This window comes from Planococcus citri, chromosome 2 (genome assembly GCF_950023065.1).
Source record: "Planococcus citri chromosome 2, ihPlaCitr1.1, whole genome shotgun sequence".
In the NCBI taxonomy this organism is placed as follows: domain Eukaryota; kingdom Metazoa; phylum Arthropoda; class Insecta; order Hemiptera; family Pseudococcidae; genus Planococcus; species Planococcus citri.
This window is the reverse complement of record NC_088678.1, coordinates 4,156,740-4,172,025: the sequence shown is the minus strand read 5'-3', so window position 1 is coordinate 4,172,025 and position 15,286 is coordinate 4,156,740. Positions and strand designations below refer to the sequence as shown.

Sequence of the window (15,286 nt, the reverse complement as noted above, 5' to 3'; positions counted from 1 at the left end):
CCCCTCTACCACTTCCTGGTCCAATTGACGTGGAATGACCCCTTAGGTAGTTGAAATACTCTTACATATTTTTCTTGGAGAAAATACCTTATTTCGAAAAATAACCAACAAATCTTTGATAATTTCAAATTCATCAGTTATACGTAACACATCGACAAATAATAAGGATGAAATTTTAATAAGTATAAAAAATACTCGCGAGTGTCTTTCATTATAGGTACATTGAAAATATCTAAACATATCAAATAGGTTGATTATCATTTTTTTTAAATCATTAAACTACAAGTTGATCATTTTTTTTCGACCGATCAGTTTCTTCTGCTTATATAGCGGTGTTTGTGAGTGCATTCGCATTTTGTCGTTGCTGAACAGACTACTAGTTTTATAGGTTCTATTTCTGTGGGATATTTACAAGCCGCCTCTGCATCTTTCTTCGTGCAATCGTCAGCACATACACATGTAGCATTTTTACATCCGAAAAACCTAGATTGAAAAAAACTAAGTAAGAGCTTAGGAGATGCGAAACGCTATAGTTAAATGCATTTTGAATCGAAACTGCAACTCGAGCAATTACTAGACTCCAATATTGGTGATCTCGATGAGAAATTTCAATTGTAGAAAAAAAAAACAAACCAAGCGCCACCTGTCCGAGGGGGAGGGGCAATTTCGTTCTTTTCCAATTTTTGAGAAAATTCAAAAACAAAAGCGAGCTGATGTGGCATAAAATGACCCAAATATAACGAAATTATTCACGCACTTAAAACTGTTTGAGGGTAAAATTGATTTTGAAAAAAACACCAATAAATTTTATTGTGAGGTTTTTGAGTTACTGAAACGTTTATTATTTTGAGAAAAAAATTTCAAAGTACAAGTCGATTATTTTTTTAAAAAAAATCATGTTAAACAAAGATATATTTATCTTCGCATTCGCAATTATACTCTTCTCCATCAACTCCAACATAACAAAAGCCTGTAAATGTCGTGTTGATATGTGTGACTTCTTTACAGACTTTATCCGCATCGTCCTTATTGGTGCACATGTCGTCACATACACACGAAGCTATCTCACATACGTAAATCCTATAGATTGAAAAAAATTCAGTTAAGAGCTTTGGAGGTGTTCAAAATGTTCGAGTTATTTGGACGAATTTCTTTTATATTTATAAAGCTTTCAATGTTTTATAAATTGGGTTGTGCCCGCATAAGATGCTTTGAAAATGTTCCTTAATAATGGTTCTTTGATTTTGAAGTTGGACTGAAATTGAAAAGCATTTTTTTGTCCCTTTTAAAGCTCGACAACACTCAACCTAAGTATACATATTTGGAGAGTGCAACCCTGGAAAATCAATGCCCAAATACTCTTTTTAATTTCTAGGGATGGAAAACTAATTGATACTTGGGTAGTTAGAGTTGCTATATACCTTGAATAGAACACTCGGTGTATTACTCACTAAGGGAAGTAGGTAAAGTAAAAAATTTAGCATTTAATATCCTGAAAAAGGGAATATTTTGATTTGGAAATTGATGAAAATACTTGGAGTGCACATTTTCAGAAAAAATGCGAGATAATTGATGAAAATGAAATTCTAACGCTGGTAATTTGGCTTGTGCAATTGTTTGAAAAAAAAAATTTCAACCTCGTGAAAAATATTTTTTCGATTTTTTTCTTCACTTCCACTCTCTAAAATTGTTGGTTTTTAATGGTGGGAGGGGGGGGGGTGTCCTAAAAATTTTGTCACGCCAGAAGCCATTCAAAATAAAAAAATAACTTCTATTTTTTTTTTTTTTTTTTTTTTTTTTTGTTGAAAACTTTCAATTTTTACATTAGAATTTTTTTAAATAATCCCTTTTTAAAGAAAAAATCTTTCTTGATCAGCCAAGCAAGTATTGGTCTCCTGTTTGTAAAACCCAAAAGGTTGAATAATAACCTTGAAATTATCCCCCCTTTTTGAGATTAAAACCGCCCCCTGTCCCCAAAGCAATGCTGATCCAAAAATTTGAAGAAAAAAATCATAATAAATTATGTATATTTTTTTAGATGTAAATTTATTTATTCGAAAAAATTCAAATTACCATTTTTTTCGAACGTTCACTGACCCTTTATTTTTATTTTTTGAACTTTGGGGGCCCAAAACAGTGAAGAAAACATTGTTTGAGGGTCGAGATAGGTTTTTTCTTGGAAATGAGATTATTTTAGACTTTAGAGCAACTCTTGACAAAGAAGTAGACTTGGAAATTTTTTCGTTTGAATTTTTTTTTCTTTGATTTTTTACGTGTTTCTGGGACATATTTTTCAAAAAAATGATGACGAATGAATTGGAAATATCTGAAAAGTTCACCAGGGGCTCTGCAAGGTTTTTTCTTAAAAAAGGAGTTTTTAGAAGGATTCTGTGCCAGAAACCGAGTGCAATTTTCGTTCAATTTTTAAAATTTTTTTTACTGTGGGGAGCTGTAGGAATAATTTTTTCAAAATTTGATAAAAAAAATCAACAAAATAAGGAATATTTTTAAAAATAAAATCTAACAACTTCGAGGGTAGAAGTGTAAACAAAGCGAAACTTCAAATTAAGCATCAAATCGGTAATTATTAAACAAGATCATAATGTACTTACCAAGAGGCGTGATTTAGGCTGGGAAAAATTGCAACCACTAGTGCTACAGTCAATAACGCGATAACAAAATTCATGATTTTAGTTATAGTTGCGCAAGACGTAGTGTGAAAATGATTTTCAGACCCGAATATCTATACTTAATCGTAGTTGTTTGGTGTTTGAATTTATAGACTTTTTGGTCCTTCGTATTTGGATGAAGAATCGTAAAATTTTACATTATTTTTTATTAGGTACCTATTTCTAAATATTGAATTTTTGAAGGCTGAATTACCCATGTTGAGAAATTTCTGTGATTGAATTTTCGTCGCGTTTATGATTTTTTTTTTTCAATTTCAATTAAATATTATTGCGAAATTTCTTAATTAAGTAATTTAAATTTTGATTGGAATAGTGTCAGTTGGTGGTTCACTCTAAACTGATACGAGTATTGATTTGTTTGCGGAATATTTGATATTACTTTGATCTTGAAAATCGTCAAGAACTACAATAATTTCTCGAGCTTTATTACTGCGTCGCCTTTTTAATTTCTCGAATAGGCAACTTATTCGTACACATTGTATATCTATTTTTATTGTATCTATTGTGGCGTTATCAGGAACTGAAACTGTCATGTCGGTTAAAGAACTGTCTAGGTTTGTTTAATTGTCACGATTTTTAAAACTGTAAATCATTAATTGGAAGTTGGTATCTCTGAAAGGTGAGTTGGTAAAAAGATTCTTATACAGGCGATAACGATTGAAACCCCTAAAAATTTCAAATCGTCGTCTCACAAGTCTTTATCATTGCGCCCACTGCATGGCTTAAAATCATATTTTACCCCCTGACTCCGCCGTCTGCCTTTGCCAGATCCGAATTTTCGATCGTTTGCTATAGCTGCAGCTGTGTAAATACACGAGCCTCGCGCGCTTATTGTTGAACACGAAAAAAATATTTAAAAAATCACGCATAATTTGAAACGTGAAACGGTACTAGGAAAAATTTGTATTTGTATGATTTTTCACAGTCAGTTATATCGCAGCTCGAGTTTCAATTCCTCTGGTCGAAGTTCAGCCTGTGACACGACGGACGATGTGTATTCGGATGCTTCGTTGGAAGAAGATGTATTGGATCTCAATCATAAAGTGAGTTTTATGTTCATTTTTTTTTTTAATGTAACAATTGGTGGAGGGAAAGGTAAAGTTGTAAGAGGTAAGCAGTCTTATCGAAACTTTCCAAGTTTTTTGAAACAATTTTAAAATTGTTCAAAATCGAAGAGGAAAAAATGGTTTAATTGAAATATTATCGATGTGTTTAAAAAGGTCGATTTTGGACCCCTGGTCAAACTAGTTGCTGGAAATATGTTCATAATTGTTTAATTCAATACGTCATACTAGAAATTCCATTCAGCAGTGTCCAGTGGACCCTTCTCCTCCCCTCCCTGCCACTTAGAATGAAATTCGAAATTAGCCAAATAACGTTGAACAAGCATGTCACTCGAGTTTTTCATTTTTTGTCGATTCGAGAATAATTGAGATGCTGATGGAAAATATAGGAGGGATTAGACCCCTATCGAAAAATCCAAGTTGACGTTCAAAACATTTCAGACGAAGTCATTTCAACAAAATGCACTCAATTCTGTATTTTATGCTCGGTTCGCGAAGCATTTGAAAGATTTGAGTGGAGATGACCTTGACCCAACACTCGTGTTTGTACAATTTTTCAGAGGGTGACAAGGGAGAGGATAGAGAGGGGCGTGAAAATTGTAAGAAAAAATCAAAATAGGAATCAATTGAGAGTAGATTATAAAATTTTCAAAAATCAATGTCTTAGAGATGCATGGAGGAGAAAAATCCAGATTTTTTTGTGTTTTTTTCATCCTCCCTCCACCCCTCCAAATTGACGAGGGAAGATCATTCAACCTTTTCAACCCTTCTCCATTTTTTTCCAGTCACAAATAAGTTTATTTTCGTACCTTTTTTGAACGGTTTTTGATTTTTTTCCCCCATCACTGGAGCCTGCAGAGTGAAAATAACCTTTAATAAGCATATCTAAGGTGTTTTCCAAAATGTAAATGACAATTTTCATCTTCCATGAGTTAATTTGTAGAAGATTTATTTGACGAAACCAAATCAAAAATGATGAAAACAGAGCATAATTTCACTTCTTCTTACGAGGGAACTATCTTATCTGACGAAAACATTTTAAAACTGGATTCGAAAAGAATACAAAAATACACTGCCAGGAGAAATTTCAGATATGTACTAAAGTGCATTTCTCAATTTTTGGTGATTTTCTGAAGATTTTGAGTCAAATAAAATGGGAAAAATCAGAATCTCACCAAATCGATCTGCAAAGGTGAAATTTGGCATGTAAGGAATCCTGTTTTCGATCCTCCAAATCAAAAGGAAATCGTTTCGAACTATTTTGAGTAGTCCTGGAGCCTCCAGTAGATTTTTCAAAGTTGAAATTCACTTTATCGTATCATTTTAACATGTTGAGTCGATTGCCAATGCTTTCATAAACCGATCTAGAGCTTTGTTTTCATTACCAAAAAGTGGCAAAAACCTCCCTTTTTGGCCAATAATTGTGAAACATTCATTTTTTGCCAATAAATCCTAAAAATTGTTACTTTTTTCTATAAAATTGTCAAACTTTTGCTGTTCGAAAGAAATGCTCACTTTTTAGAAAAATTGTCCAACGGTCTCAATTTTTTTCAAAAATTACTCAAAAATGCAGTTTTTCATCAGAATTGTCAAAGAAAAGTCCTGCTTTTTGTTAAAATTATAAAAAATTCTCCCTTTTTCAAAAATTGATAAAAATTTTCAATTGCGGTTTTTTTTGCAAAAAATTCCAAAAACTGCGATTTTTTTCAAAAATTGTCCAAAAGCCTCGTTTTTTTAATCAAAATTTCCAAAAAGCCCTTCTTTTTGCAACAATTTCTGATATCTCGTTTTTGGCTTAAAATATATATATTTTTTTTTTCCAAAAAATGTAGAGAACATTTCAATTTGTAATGTAGGTGGTTTTTTGGAATGGGGGGGGGGGGGTTACAGGTTATCAAGACAAGCCTCCATCACTTTTCATCACTTTTTTGGTTAGGTTCTTTTTTTGAGGTTTTTTGATTGCTGAGGTCACTTTTTTGAAAAAAATTTGAGTATGAGCCTTGCTTTTTGAAAATATGGTATTTCCAAAATAGGTCTGGAAGCTCTGGATTGGCTTGAAACTATCTTCAGCAGACTCAGCATGTTGAAATTATGGTATAAATAAAATTTTAGCTTTCCAACATCATTAATGGTAAAACTTCGTAAAAATTTCAATTTTCAAAAAAAAGTTTGGTGGCTCCAAAACTGCTTAAAACGAATCGAAACTTTTTAACCCTTAAATGCATGGATGGTCATATGTGACCAACTGACCACAGCTACAAAAGTGGTCACTACATGCTGATAATTTATTAATTGGTCTCAAAATGTCTTTTATACACATTAGTAGACTATATTACATCACATTCACTCAGTTTTAGATTAATTTCTCACATTTATTTCTCATAATATGCTAATTTGTAAAAAAATTCATAAATTCGCATAATTTTTTGATAACAGTAAACACAAAAATTTTTTTCAGCCCTCCAGGTAAATTTGTGGTGCCTTGTATCTTTTTTTGTTGTAGGGCGCACTCTATACTAGCGATCAAAACTGTTTTTCGGATGATTGTAACACTTGGTGGCTCCACAAATGAATTCTCAGCTGTGGTCGTATATGACCACCCATGCACAAAACAAAGTCTTCCAATGAAATTTTTGATTCATTAACTGTTATCAATAATGTCTTTTGGTCACTTTATTTTACTTTTAATGAATTATATTTACTTAAAATGAATAAACAACTGAAAAATTTCCCTTGAAACGCGAATTTACAAAAATAATTGATAAATTCAAGGATGTTGATGCGGTTGTGCACGCTCTAAACATGATTTTGGGTAGGAAAGATGACAGTTGCAATAGTGGGGATGATGAAAATAATAGTAAATGTCTAATTTTGTACTGATACTACTTCTAATTCTGTATTTATGGGCTCCTCATGAATTTGATGAATGATAACAGATCAAAATATAAGGGTAGATAGATAGGATGTGCCAAAAATATGCAAAAATGACCTTAATAATGAATTTTGTGCATAATGTGGCATTTTTGTTGGTTTTATGGTCAACTAGTAACTATTTTAAGGCATTTCATTTGCAATAAGCAAAGAAATTTTTTCACTTGTTCTTCATTTTTTTTTTCTTTCGTGTACAATACATGCATGAGTGGTCACATACGACCACAGCTGTTTTTTGACCCCTGGGGTCGTGTTTGGTGGTTGGGATTTTTTTCAATATTTTTCTGGTGTTTTGAGGGTTGTAAGGCATCCAAAAATAATTATTTGAACAAAATCTAAAAATCATGCATTAAAGGGTTAAATTCGATTTATGAGATCGAAAATAGGTATAAATAAATAGGTATGCAAAAGTTCATCATTATAGGTCAATTTGGTAAAATTTTGATTTTTCCCCAATTATGGTCCAAATTTAATTTTCAAAAATTCCCCAAAAATCAAAAAATTTACCTACTTACCTACACTTTAGCTCCTGAAAATTTGTCTGGTGATGTATTTTTTGCAGGCTCATTTGATTCTGCTTTGTGTGGTTCAAAAACTTTTTTGCCAGTTGGTGCCTTTTTTGTACTAAAAAATAAATTTTTGCTTCTCTTTCAATTAAACCTCCTCAAATTACCCTAGGAGGCTTAAAACTGGCATTCACTTTTGAAGAACACCTCAGATATGAGTAATTAAAATTTCAGGGAATCAACAGGGGACCCCAAAATACCCTACTGGCAAATTTTAAGGTGCTAAAATACATTTTTTGATTTTTTTTCGAATTTTTGAACATTCAAATTTTGGCCCATTTCTCATGAAAAATTTCAAAATTTGATCAAATTGATATAAAAGGCTGAAATTTGGTTTATACCTTATTCTCGACCCACCGAGTCGATTAGCGGTGGTTTCGAACAGTTCTGGAGCCTCCAGCGAATTTTCGAATTCTCCAGTTTTCGAAAAAATCCAGTATAGATGGGATGAAAATGAAATTCAGTGTCTATAAACCGGGTTTACCATCTTTCTGATCCTTTTGATCGATTTAAGCACATATTTTCAAACTCTTTTCGTGCTGATTAAAATCCAAAATTTTCTCCAGCAAAAATGTCGAAAATTGTACCAAATGGTCACAAAGACGATGAATTGAAATTTATTGGTGCAAAATTTCATTTTCACCTCACTTACGATAACTTTTATGATAAACTGGAGAATCCGAAAATCTGCTGGAGGCTCCAGAACAGTTCGAAACCATCACCAATCCACTCGAAAGATCGAAAATAGAATTCATACGAACCGGATTTCAGCATTTTCATCTCAATTTGATCAATTGATTATGTTCAGCCATAGTGAAATGCTTTTTAAAATTCTCTTACCGAAAGCTATAGAACTTGTTCGTTCTTCGTTATCTTAAATTACAATTGCAAATGACTCCCACACACTCCTCCGTTTTCCTCACCGGAAAAGCTACCGACTACATATAAACGAGAAGCTAAACAGCAATTACTCAAGACGCGTGGTTCAGTTTACGATGCGCAATTTGTTCGATGAATCGGTGACGATATATGATGAATTTTTCGTTTCCTGGCTCATATGGTCTCGTAAATCGTAATGTTTCTGTGTACTGTAATCTGTATAGATATGTCATGTGTACTCAGCATACATCATATTATATTAAGACGATGCGAGGGTATGACGTAGTTAAACGATAATAGCGCCCAAAGCGCTAATTATTTTCGAGCAGCGCGATGCCCACAGTATAGTTCTTATTTTCATCGTGTGTAAGTTGGACGCGTTCGTACGTTTTTCTAAATTTTTTTTTATCATTCATTAGTATAAACTTATCAGTTCAACGTTCAGTTCAGTTCGTATAATATGATCGTCTAATAGTGTGTGGCGTGTACTTAGACTTATTGTTCGTGTAATATGTTCGCGTTTAGTTACGCTTTTTAATGTCGATTTCGTCGCGACTATTGCCATTCTTTTATTCGCCTGCATTATTTCCTATACTGTTTTAAATTTCACTTTCCATAAATAAATACCTGTAAGCTAGGATCGATCGCAGGTAGGGTTTCGCAAAATGTGTAGATCTAGATACTCATACGTACCTATGTATATGATTAGAGAGTAAAGGGTGTTTCGATAAATTACTGATAGATACAAATAGGTAGGTTAGGTTAGTTTCTTTTTGGCAATGATATGTACGAGTACATTATATTCGTACACGATGTTTTCACACGTATAGCTACAGCTCGATCTATTAATAGGTAGTAAAAAATTACAACGTATGTTAAATTTGCTTAATTTATTTCCCAAAAAGAAAACAACGTTAATGAAATTGCAAAAAAAACCTGTGTAATTAGGTAATATATGTAGTTGACTCGACTTTATGTAAAACAGTTTTTATGAATTGAAAAGGTACAAAGGTGAAGAGGAGAGCAACTCTTATATATGATGCATTTGGAGCATAGAAAGATGTAGGTAGGTAGTTATGTAGTATACGTAGCTTCCCAGAAATACACAGAATCCTTTATTATGATGATAATGAACTCGTGCTCCGTCATCATACAATATCTATTCATGTGTATACAAAAGAGGTATTAGGAAAAAATAGTGAGACTATGGTTTTTCTCTTCTCACTATCACAGCGGAAGTAGCTACTTGTTCATGGTGAAATCACTGTTAGATGTTGTTCATAGTTAGCTTATCAATGTAGGAGAATTTTACTCTGTGCTCACTTCCGTCCCTGCTTAGTCATATTTCGGAAATATTTGGTTAATTTATTAGCTTATTGTATGCGAATGAACGAGTAGGTATAACAATAGCCGGTAATAAGTAAGTAGGTCTGTGTGATTGGATATGTAAGATTTTGTGGTTCATGTAATTGGAACCCATTGACCAATATTGTAGAAGAGTAAGTTTTCATTCCACTTTGTTAGTCAGTATTTTGAACTATGTACTATGAGTGTATATGTACTGTGTGGAGTTTTAATTATCTTTCGTGTGTAGTACCTAATCAATAGATAGATAATTTAGGAAAATGATAATTTACAAATTGTTTAAGATATGGAGTAGATTTTCTGATATGGTATGAAACATGTGTTATTGCAAAAGGAAGTGTGTAAAATACAGTAGGTAAGGGGATCTCTTAAAAAAAAAAAAAAAAAAAAAAAAAAAAAATGTCAAAAGATTCCAACTAGATTTAGTGGAGACTCATTTTGAGTTGAAAATCACTCAGAAAAAATGTTAGCTCAGAAGGTCCCCCTGCAGGGAAGATAATAACAATAATAGCCTTTTAATTGACAGCGTAGAAATATCTTCCTTGTCGACTTGTCATTGTGGTCTCAGCTTCTTTACAGGAGATGGCATGCATGTGATTCTAACCTTATCAATCGTATTCTAGCGCATTTGATAGTTTATTTCAAGGTTTTGCTGGGAGAGTTAGCTGGCAAGTTTGTTGTCAGCAGCTCTGATCGTCTTCTCCCTTTTGTCGGGTTTCCTTGAATTTTCCCCTGTACCACTAGCATGAAAATACCTACCATTTTCTCGTATTTTGTGTGTAATTTCATTTTCCTCTTTATCTTCTTTCTTGGTGAATTTCATAACCTTGGTCCTGCCTGCGTTTATCTTCATTCCATATTTTAATCCAGCGCTGTTCATTCAGTTGATCATTACCTGCATTTGCGCTTCAGTTCCAGCAAGAATCACTTTATCATCTGCGTAGCTTATTTCATTGATTCTTTTGCCATTGATCTCTAGTCCCATTCTCTCAATTCTTACTTCTCTCATAAATTTATTTGCATACAAGTCAAACAGCCTAGGTGATAGTGGGCATCCCTGCCTCACTCCTCCTGCACAACAATTGTCGACATCGACATTTACATCAACTATGTTTTTTTCCAACATATTGATGGAAACGTGATCAATTAATTATTTAGTAGGAATATTCTGTCTGTACAAAAGCCAGGTAAATGAAAAGTTTCGAAATTTTCTCATTATTTCTGATACCTCGGCATGCCATCTTGGCATGTAGGTGTAAAATTCAATACTCAAAATTTACATCTACAACTATGTCGACCAATTTTTCAGAATTAAAATTTATGTTTTAGTGTTTGAAAGTTAAGTAAACATTCAAAATATGATCTTGTTCAGTGAGGAAAACAAATTTTTTAGGGCATTGATGAAATTATTCACTTTTCCACAGTTTGGAGTTGTAGATGATATGATGTTGATATTGTGGATGTAATTGTTGATGTCAAATTTCACATCAACATTAACATCGACATGTCGACATGAAAATGGATTAGTTTAGTACTCTTAGATAAAGTATTGCACCATCTTTGATATAAGGAATTTCTGATCAACTTTTTGATTATACAGACTTTTTGTCTGTACTTCTTTGGAAGTGGACTTTGCATCGATGCTGTTTTCAGCACGAGCAATAGCCACATCATAGGAAATCATTTTTGGAAAAAAAATTAAAAATTTTTAAACTCAAATTTCATAATTTTACAAAGCAGGAGGTTGACATAAATGTTGATATGAATGTTGATCCATCCACATCTGTCACTTTTGGATGCCCCATGACGATGTGCATTTCGACCCTGTGTTGAGCCAATTGTCGACACAAATGCAGATCAACATCAGTCGACAATTACATTAACAATTAGCTCGACACAGGGTCAAAATTCACATCAACATGTGATGTGGCATCCAAAAGTGACGGATGTGGATGGGTCGACATTCACATTGAAAAGAAATTAGCATGGTCATTGTTGTACGGATTCTTTTTAATAGCACATCCATTCTCAGAGTGTATGTACATTTCCAATTTTGATGATTTGCACTCTGTTCCCAGGACAGATTCCTTATTATTTGCAGGTCTTTGTCATTGACGTTGTGCTTCTTTAGGATCTTCAACATCCTCTCATGGTTAACACAATCAAATTCCTTTCTGTAATTGATAAAACATGCAATTATTTCCTTGTTAGCATTCGGTGATCTATGAAAGTGAATCACTTTCAGTCGGGCTATTGCATCTCTGGTCTCTTTCTTTGCTACAAAGCCGTATTGAATTTCACTGAGGTTTTCATTAATCTTCTTTTCTATTCTGGCATTTATGATGGTAAGTAGCAGCTGTAGTGCGTGGCTCATCATTAATGTCATAATGTGATGCTTATGTACTCTGAGCATTTTTGCGATTTAGTCTTTTTTGGTATTGGTACAAAGTTCACTGCTTTGATGCTTTGAAGTCCTTTGGAAGTACACTATGATATATTTTATTTATTATCTTCAAAAGCTCCTTTTCATACTGTGGTGTTATGTGCAGGCTTGTAGGACCACTCAGGTTTTGCAGTTGCTCCAAAATCAAGGTCCTAGTTTAGAGCTTTCAAATGGTCTGGTCCGGTCCAGTCATTTGGTTATGCATTTTTTGTCTTTTGTAGGTCTGTCTGGTCTGGTCCTGACCAGAAATTTTCATCGTGGTCCATGGGTCAGCCCAGGTCCAAAAAATGGTCTTCATTTTTCAGAAATAGAAAAGCTTCCTAACACATAAGATGAGTTGAAAAATGGGATTTTTACTTTCATAACATTGAAACTTCGAAAGAAATTAAATCGCAATGGAAATTTATTCGAAATAGACATCTAAAATAGCATTATAAATTTGAAAAATTGGACATAACTGAGGTCCAAACCGCGGTCATTGGTCCGATTTTTTAGAAAGGTCTTCCATCTCAGTCTTTCCTTGTTATTTTTTCGGAAAAGGGTCACCTGTTTGGTTAATATTTACATAAATTTTTTTAGAGGTCCAAGGTCTGGTCCGGTCCACTTGGTCTTGTGTGCATTTTTGGGTCTGGTCGCGGTCATTGGTCCGGTTTTTTGGTCTGGTCCGACAAGCCTGGTTATGTGTTTGATCAAGTCTGCTGTTATGAGGTCTTCTTCCACTGCCTTGTGGTTTCTGGCTCTCTTCACTGCATTCCTCAGCTCCCACATTTCTATTTGTGGCGCCTCCTCAATGGATGTAACTTCAATTTAAGCTAGTCGTGTATCATCTCCATAAATAGTTCTTCTACCTATACCTATAATCTATCTATAGACCTTTTTCATTAGCGGAATCAAAAAATGATCCATACACACCACCAGCGCAAATTTCAGCTATTGACGTTCATTTCTCAATTTTTGATGAATTTTTAAAATTTCAAATTAAGCACATTATCTAAGAAAAGAAATCAAAATTTGATCAAATAAACTTAAAAGGCTGAAATTTAATTTATGCCCTATATTTGACCTCCTAAATAGAATAGTGATGGATTCGAGCTGTTTTGGAACCCTAGCGGATTTTCAGAATCTCCAGTTTTTGAAAAATTGAAAAAAATGCCATGAATAGGTAGGGTCGAAATGAAATTCAGCTCTTATAAACTTGGTTTTTATCTTATTCGTGACCTTTTCGATCGATTAAAAGCCATCCTGTTCTGTTTTTACCTCACAAGGATCTAATCGCGAAACTTAGCTCGTATAAGTACATAATTTCAATTAAAAATTGAGCAGGAAGTAAAAGAAAAAAAATTCTTAGAAAATTTCATCACATACATATACGAGTTAATTTGCATGATAAAGTTTCAAAACCGACAAACTTCAAGAGTATACGAGTACCTACTACATACAATCTAAAATACCTCTCTTTACCACTTCTCGCCCCAGATCTGACATCTGAGCAACGGTCATACAAAGAAACCAACTCGTAGAATCGAGTTTTAACACCTTCATCCCGAGTGGCTCAATTAAACGCGCTAATGGCTGGGAAAAATACTGTTCAACGTTTCCCCTCAATAACAATAAGAATACAAATGACGATGTACATTGTACATACATTACAAGATTTGAAAAAAAAAAAAGAAAAAAACATTCATTCAATAATTAGCGTACAAGTATGAGAAAGAGGAGAAGAAAAAATACAAAATTTACAAGACTAATTCTACGTACATACGAGTAGCACATGCAAAATGTACATATTTTCAACCTTGAATTAATTTCTTCCACTTTTTTTTCGCAAATCCTTCAAGTAGTTAGGTAGGAAATTTAAAGCTAAAAAATTCTACCTACCTACTTAGTTAAATTGAGCGGTATCGTGGCTTAATATACAGTATACACACTATAGAGGGGATACTCCCTCCTATAAAAAAACAAAGGTCAAAGAATTTTGATTAAATTCAGTACAGGAAGACCTTCATTTTGAGTTGAAAGTCACTCAGAAAAATGTTAGCTCAGGAGGTTCGTCCCCTGAAGGGCAGATATGACCCCTCATACAGGGTGAGAATTTTCGAAAAAATTGTGGTGTTTTCGCTACAGCCCTTACCTAACCTGTTTTGTAAAATATGGCCCAATTCCAAAAGATAGTACATATTTCAAATCCAAGACTACTTTTTAGGGTTTTGAGCGATTTAAACTTTTCAATTTGCTTATTTTTGGGTTGGGAAAGAGCTGAAGTGAAAAAACCACGATTTTTTCGAAAATATGCCCCGTTTGAGGATCCATATCTCATGCATAGAAATTTAACCTTAGGTAAGAACTGGACTGTTTTTGGAGAAAATGAGCACGCACTCCCCCTTCCCCTCTTCCCCTCCTATCAAATGGTCTTTCATGAGATCAAAATGATTTTTTTTCTCCATTTTAATATCAATTCAAGGTATTTGAATCCTAAAATTTGAAAATTTGTATGAGATGAGTATTGAAAAGTAATTTTGTCCTCAGCAACCCCTTCCCCTTCCCCCAACGCTCACCTCTTCCATTTGAAAAGGTAAGTATTTATGCATCCGAAAATTGGTGAGAATTTTTGCATTTCAAAAAAATTGAAACAGATATTACTTTAATCATCTTTGGAGTATAATAATCTCAAAACGAAGTGAGAAAGTAGGGGAGCAGTTGAATGGCTCAAAAATTTAAAAATTGGTTGTTATTTTTCCCAATTTCGAGCTTTTTTTTCTGCGTTGAAGTTTTTTGCACTGGAATAAGGTTGTGGAATCCAAACTTTTGAAAGATATGAAAATTCGCTTAATTTAAAAAATTTTCATTGATTAATTGAAATAAACATTCTGATTGGAGCATGATGGACTTGGAATAGTTTGGAGAAAGGTGTTTAAACGCTCCTAAGAATTTGATTTTTCATTAATTTCGTGTCCTTATAAATCCCTTTTCTTTTCTTTCAATCTAACGTTGAATCTATCTTCAAATTTTACCCATTTCAAGGATTACTTTTCAAGTTTTTTTTTTGTTGATTTTTGTTGAAAAAGACCTCGAGAGGGATGTCATGAATGTCCAAAAATTTACTTAAATATCAATTTTTAAAATTTTCAGAGCGTTCTCCCCCCCCCCCCCTCGTACCATTAGTTCGTCTTCGTACAATAGTGTCAAATATGATTTGAGTACCTACTGAATTTCTTGAGCAGAAAATTCTTGAAACTCTGAAGTATGATTTTGCTAGTTGAGATGATAAATTTAAACTTTTGTAATGAAATCACCCTCCCCCCCCCCCGAAAACATTCAGCAAATTTTTCAATCGATAAAATTTACCTC

The 15,286-nt window shown here is 33.5% G+C and overlaps 1 protein-coding gene and 1 long non-coding RNA gene across 8 annotated transcripts in view; one reads left to right on the top strand and one right to left on the bottom strand.

The window, feature by feature from the left end:
* Positions 1 to 15,286, top strand: part of nuf (rab11 family-interacting protein nuf) — a 93,815-nt gene that overhangs the window by 67,688 nt on the left and 10,841 nt on the right. For 4 of the 7 annotated variants that reach the window (XM_065348096.1, XM_065348095.1, XM_065348092.1 and 1 more), the window contains one exon: positions 3,616 to 3,733. In XM_065348096.1, the coding sequence (XP_065204168.1) occupies positions 3,616 to 3,733 (118 nt within the window). Of the gene's footprint in view, positions 1 to 3,615; positions 3,734 to 8,379; positions 8,781 to 15,286 lie in introns of those variants that run through there. The other 3 variants (XM_065348097.1, XM_065348094.1, XM_065348098.1) reach the window with 2 other exon arrangements.
* LOC135834258 (uncharacterized) lies at positions 160 to 2,810 on the bottom strand. The gene is made up of 2 exons (XR_010556624.1): positions 2,613 to 2,810; positions 160 to 483 (listed from the first exon to the last, which is right to left on the bottom strand). It is a non-coding gene; the product is annotated as an uncharacterized LOC135834258 (long non-coding RNA).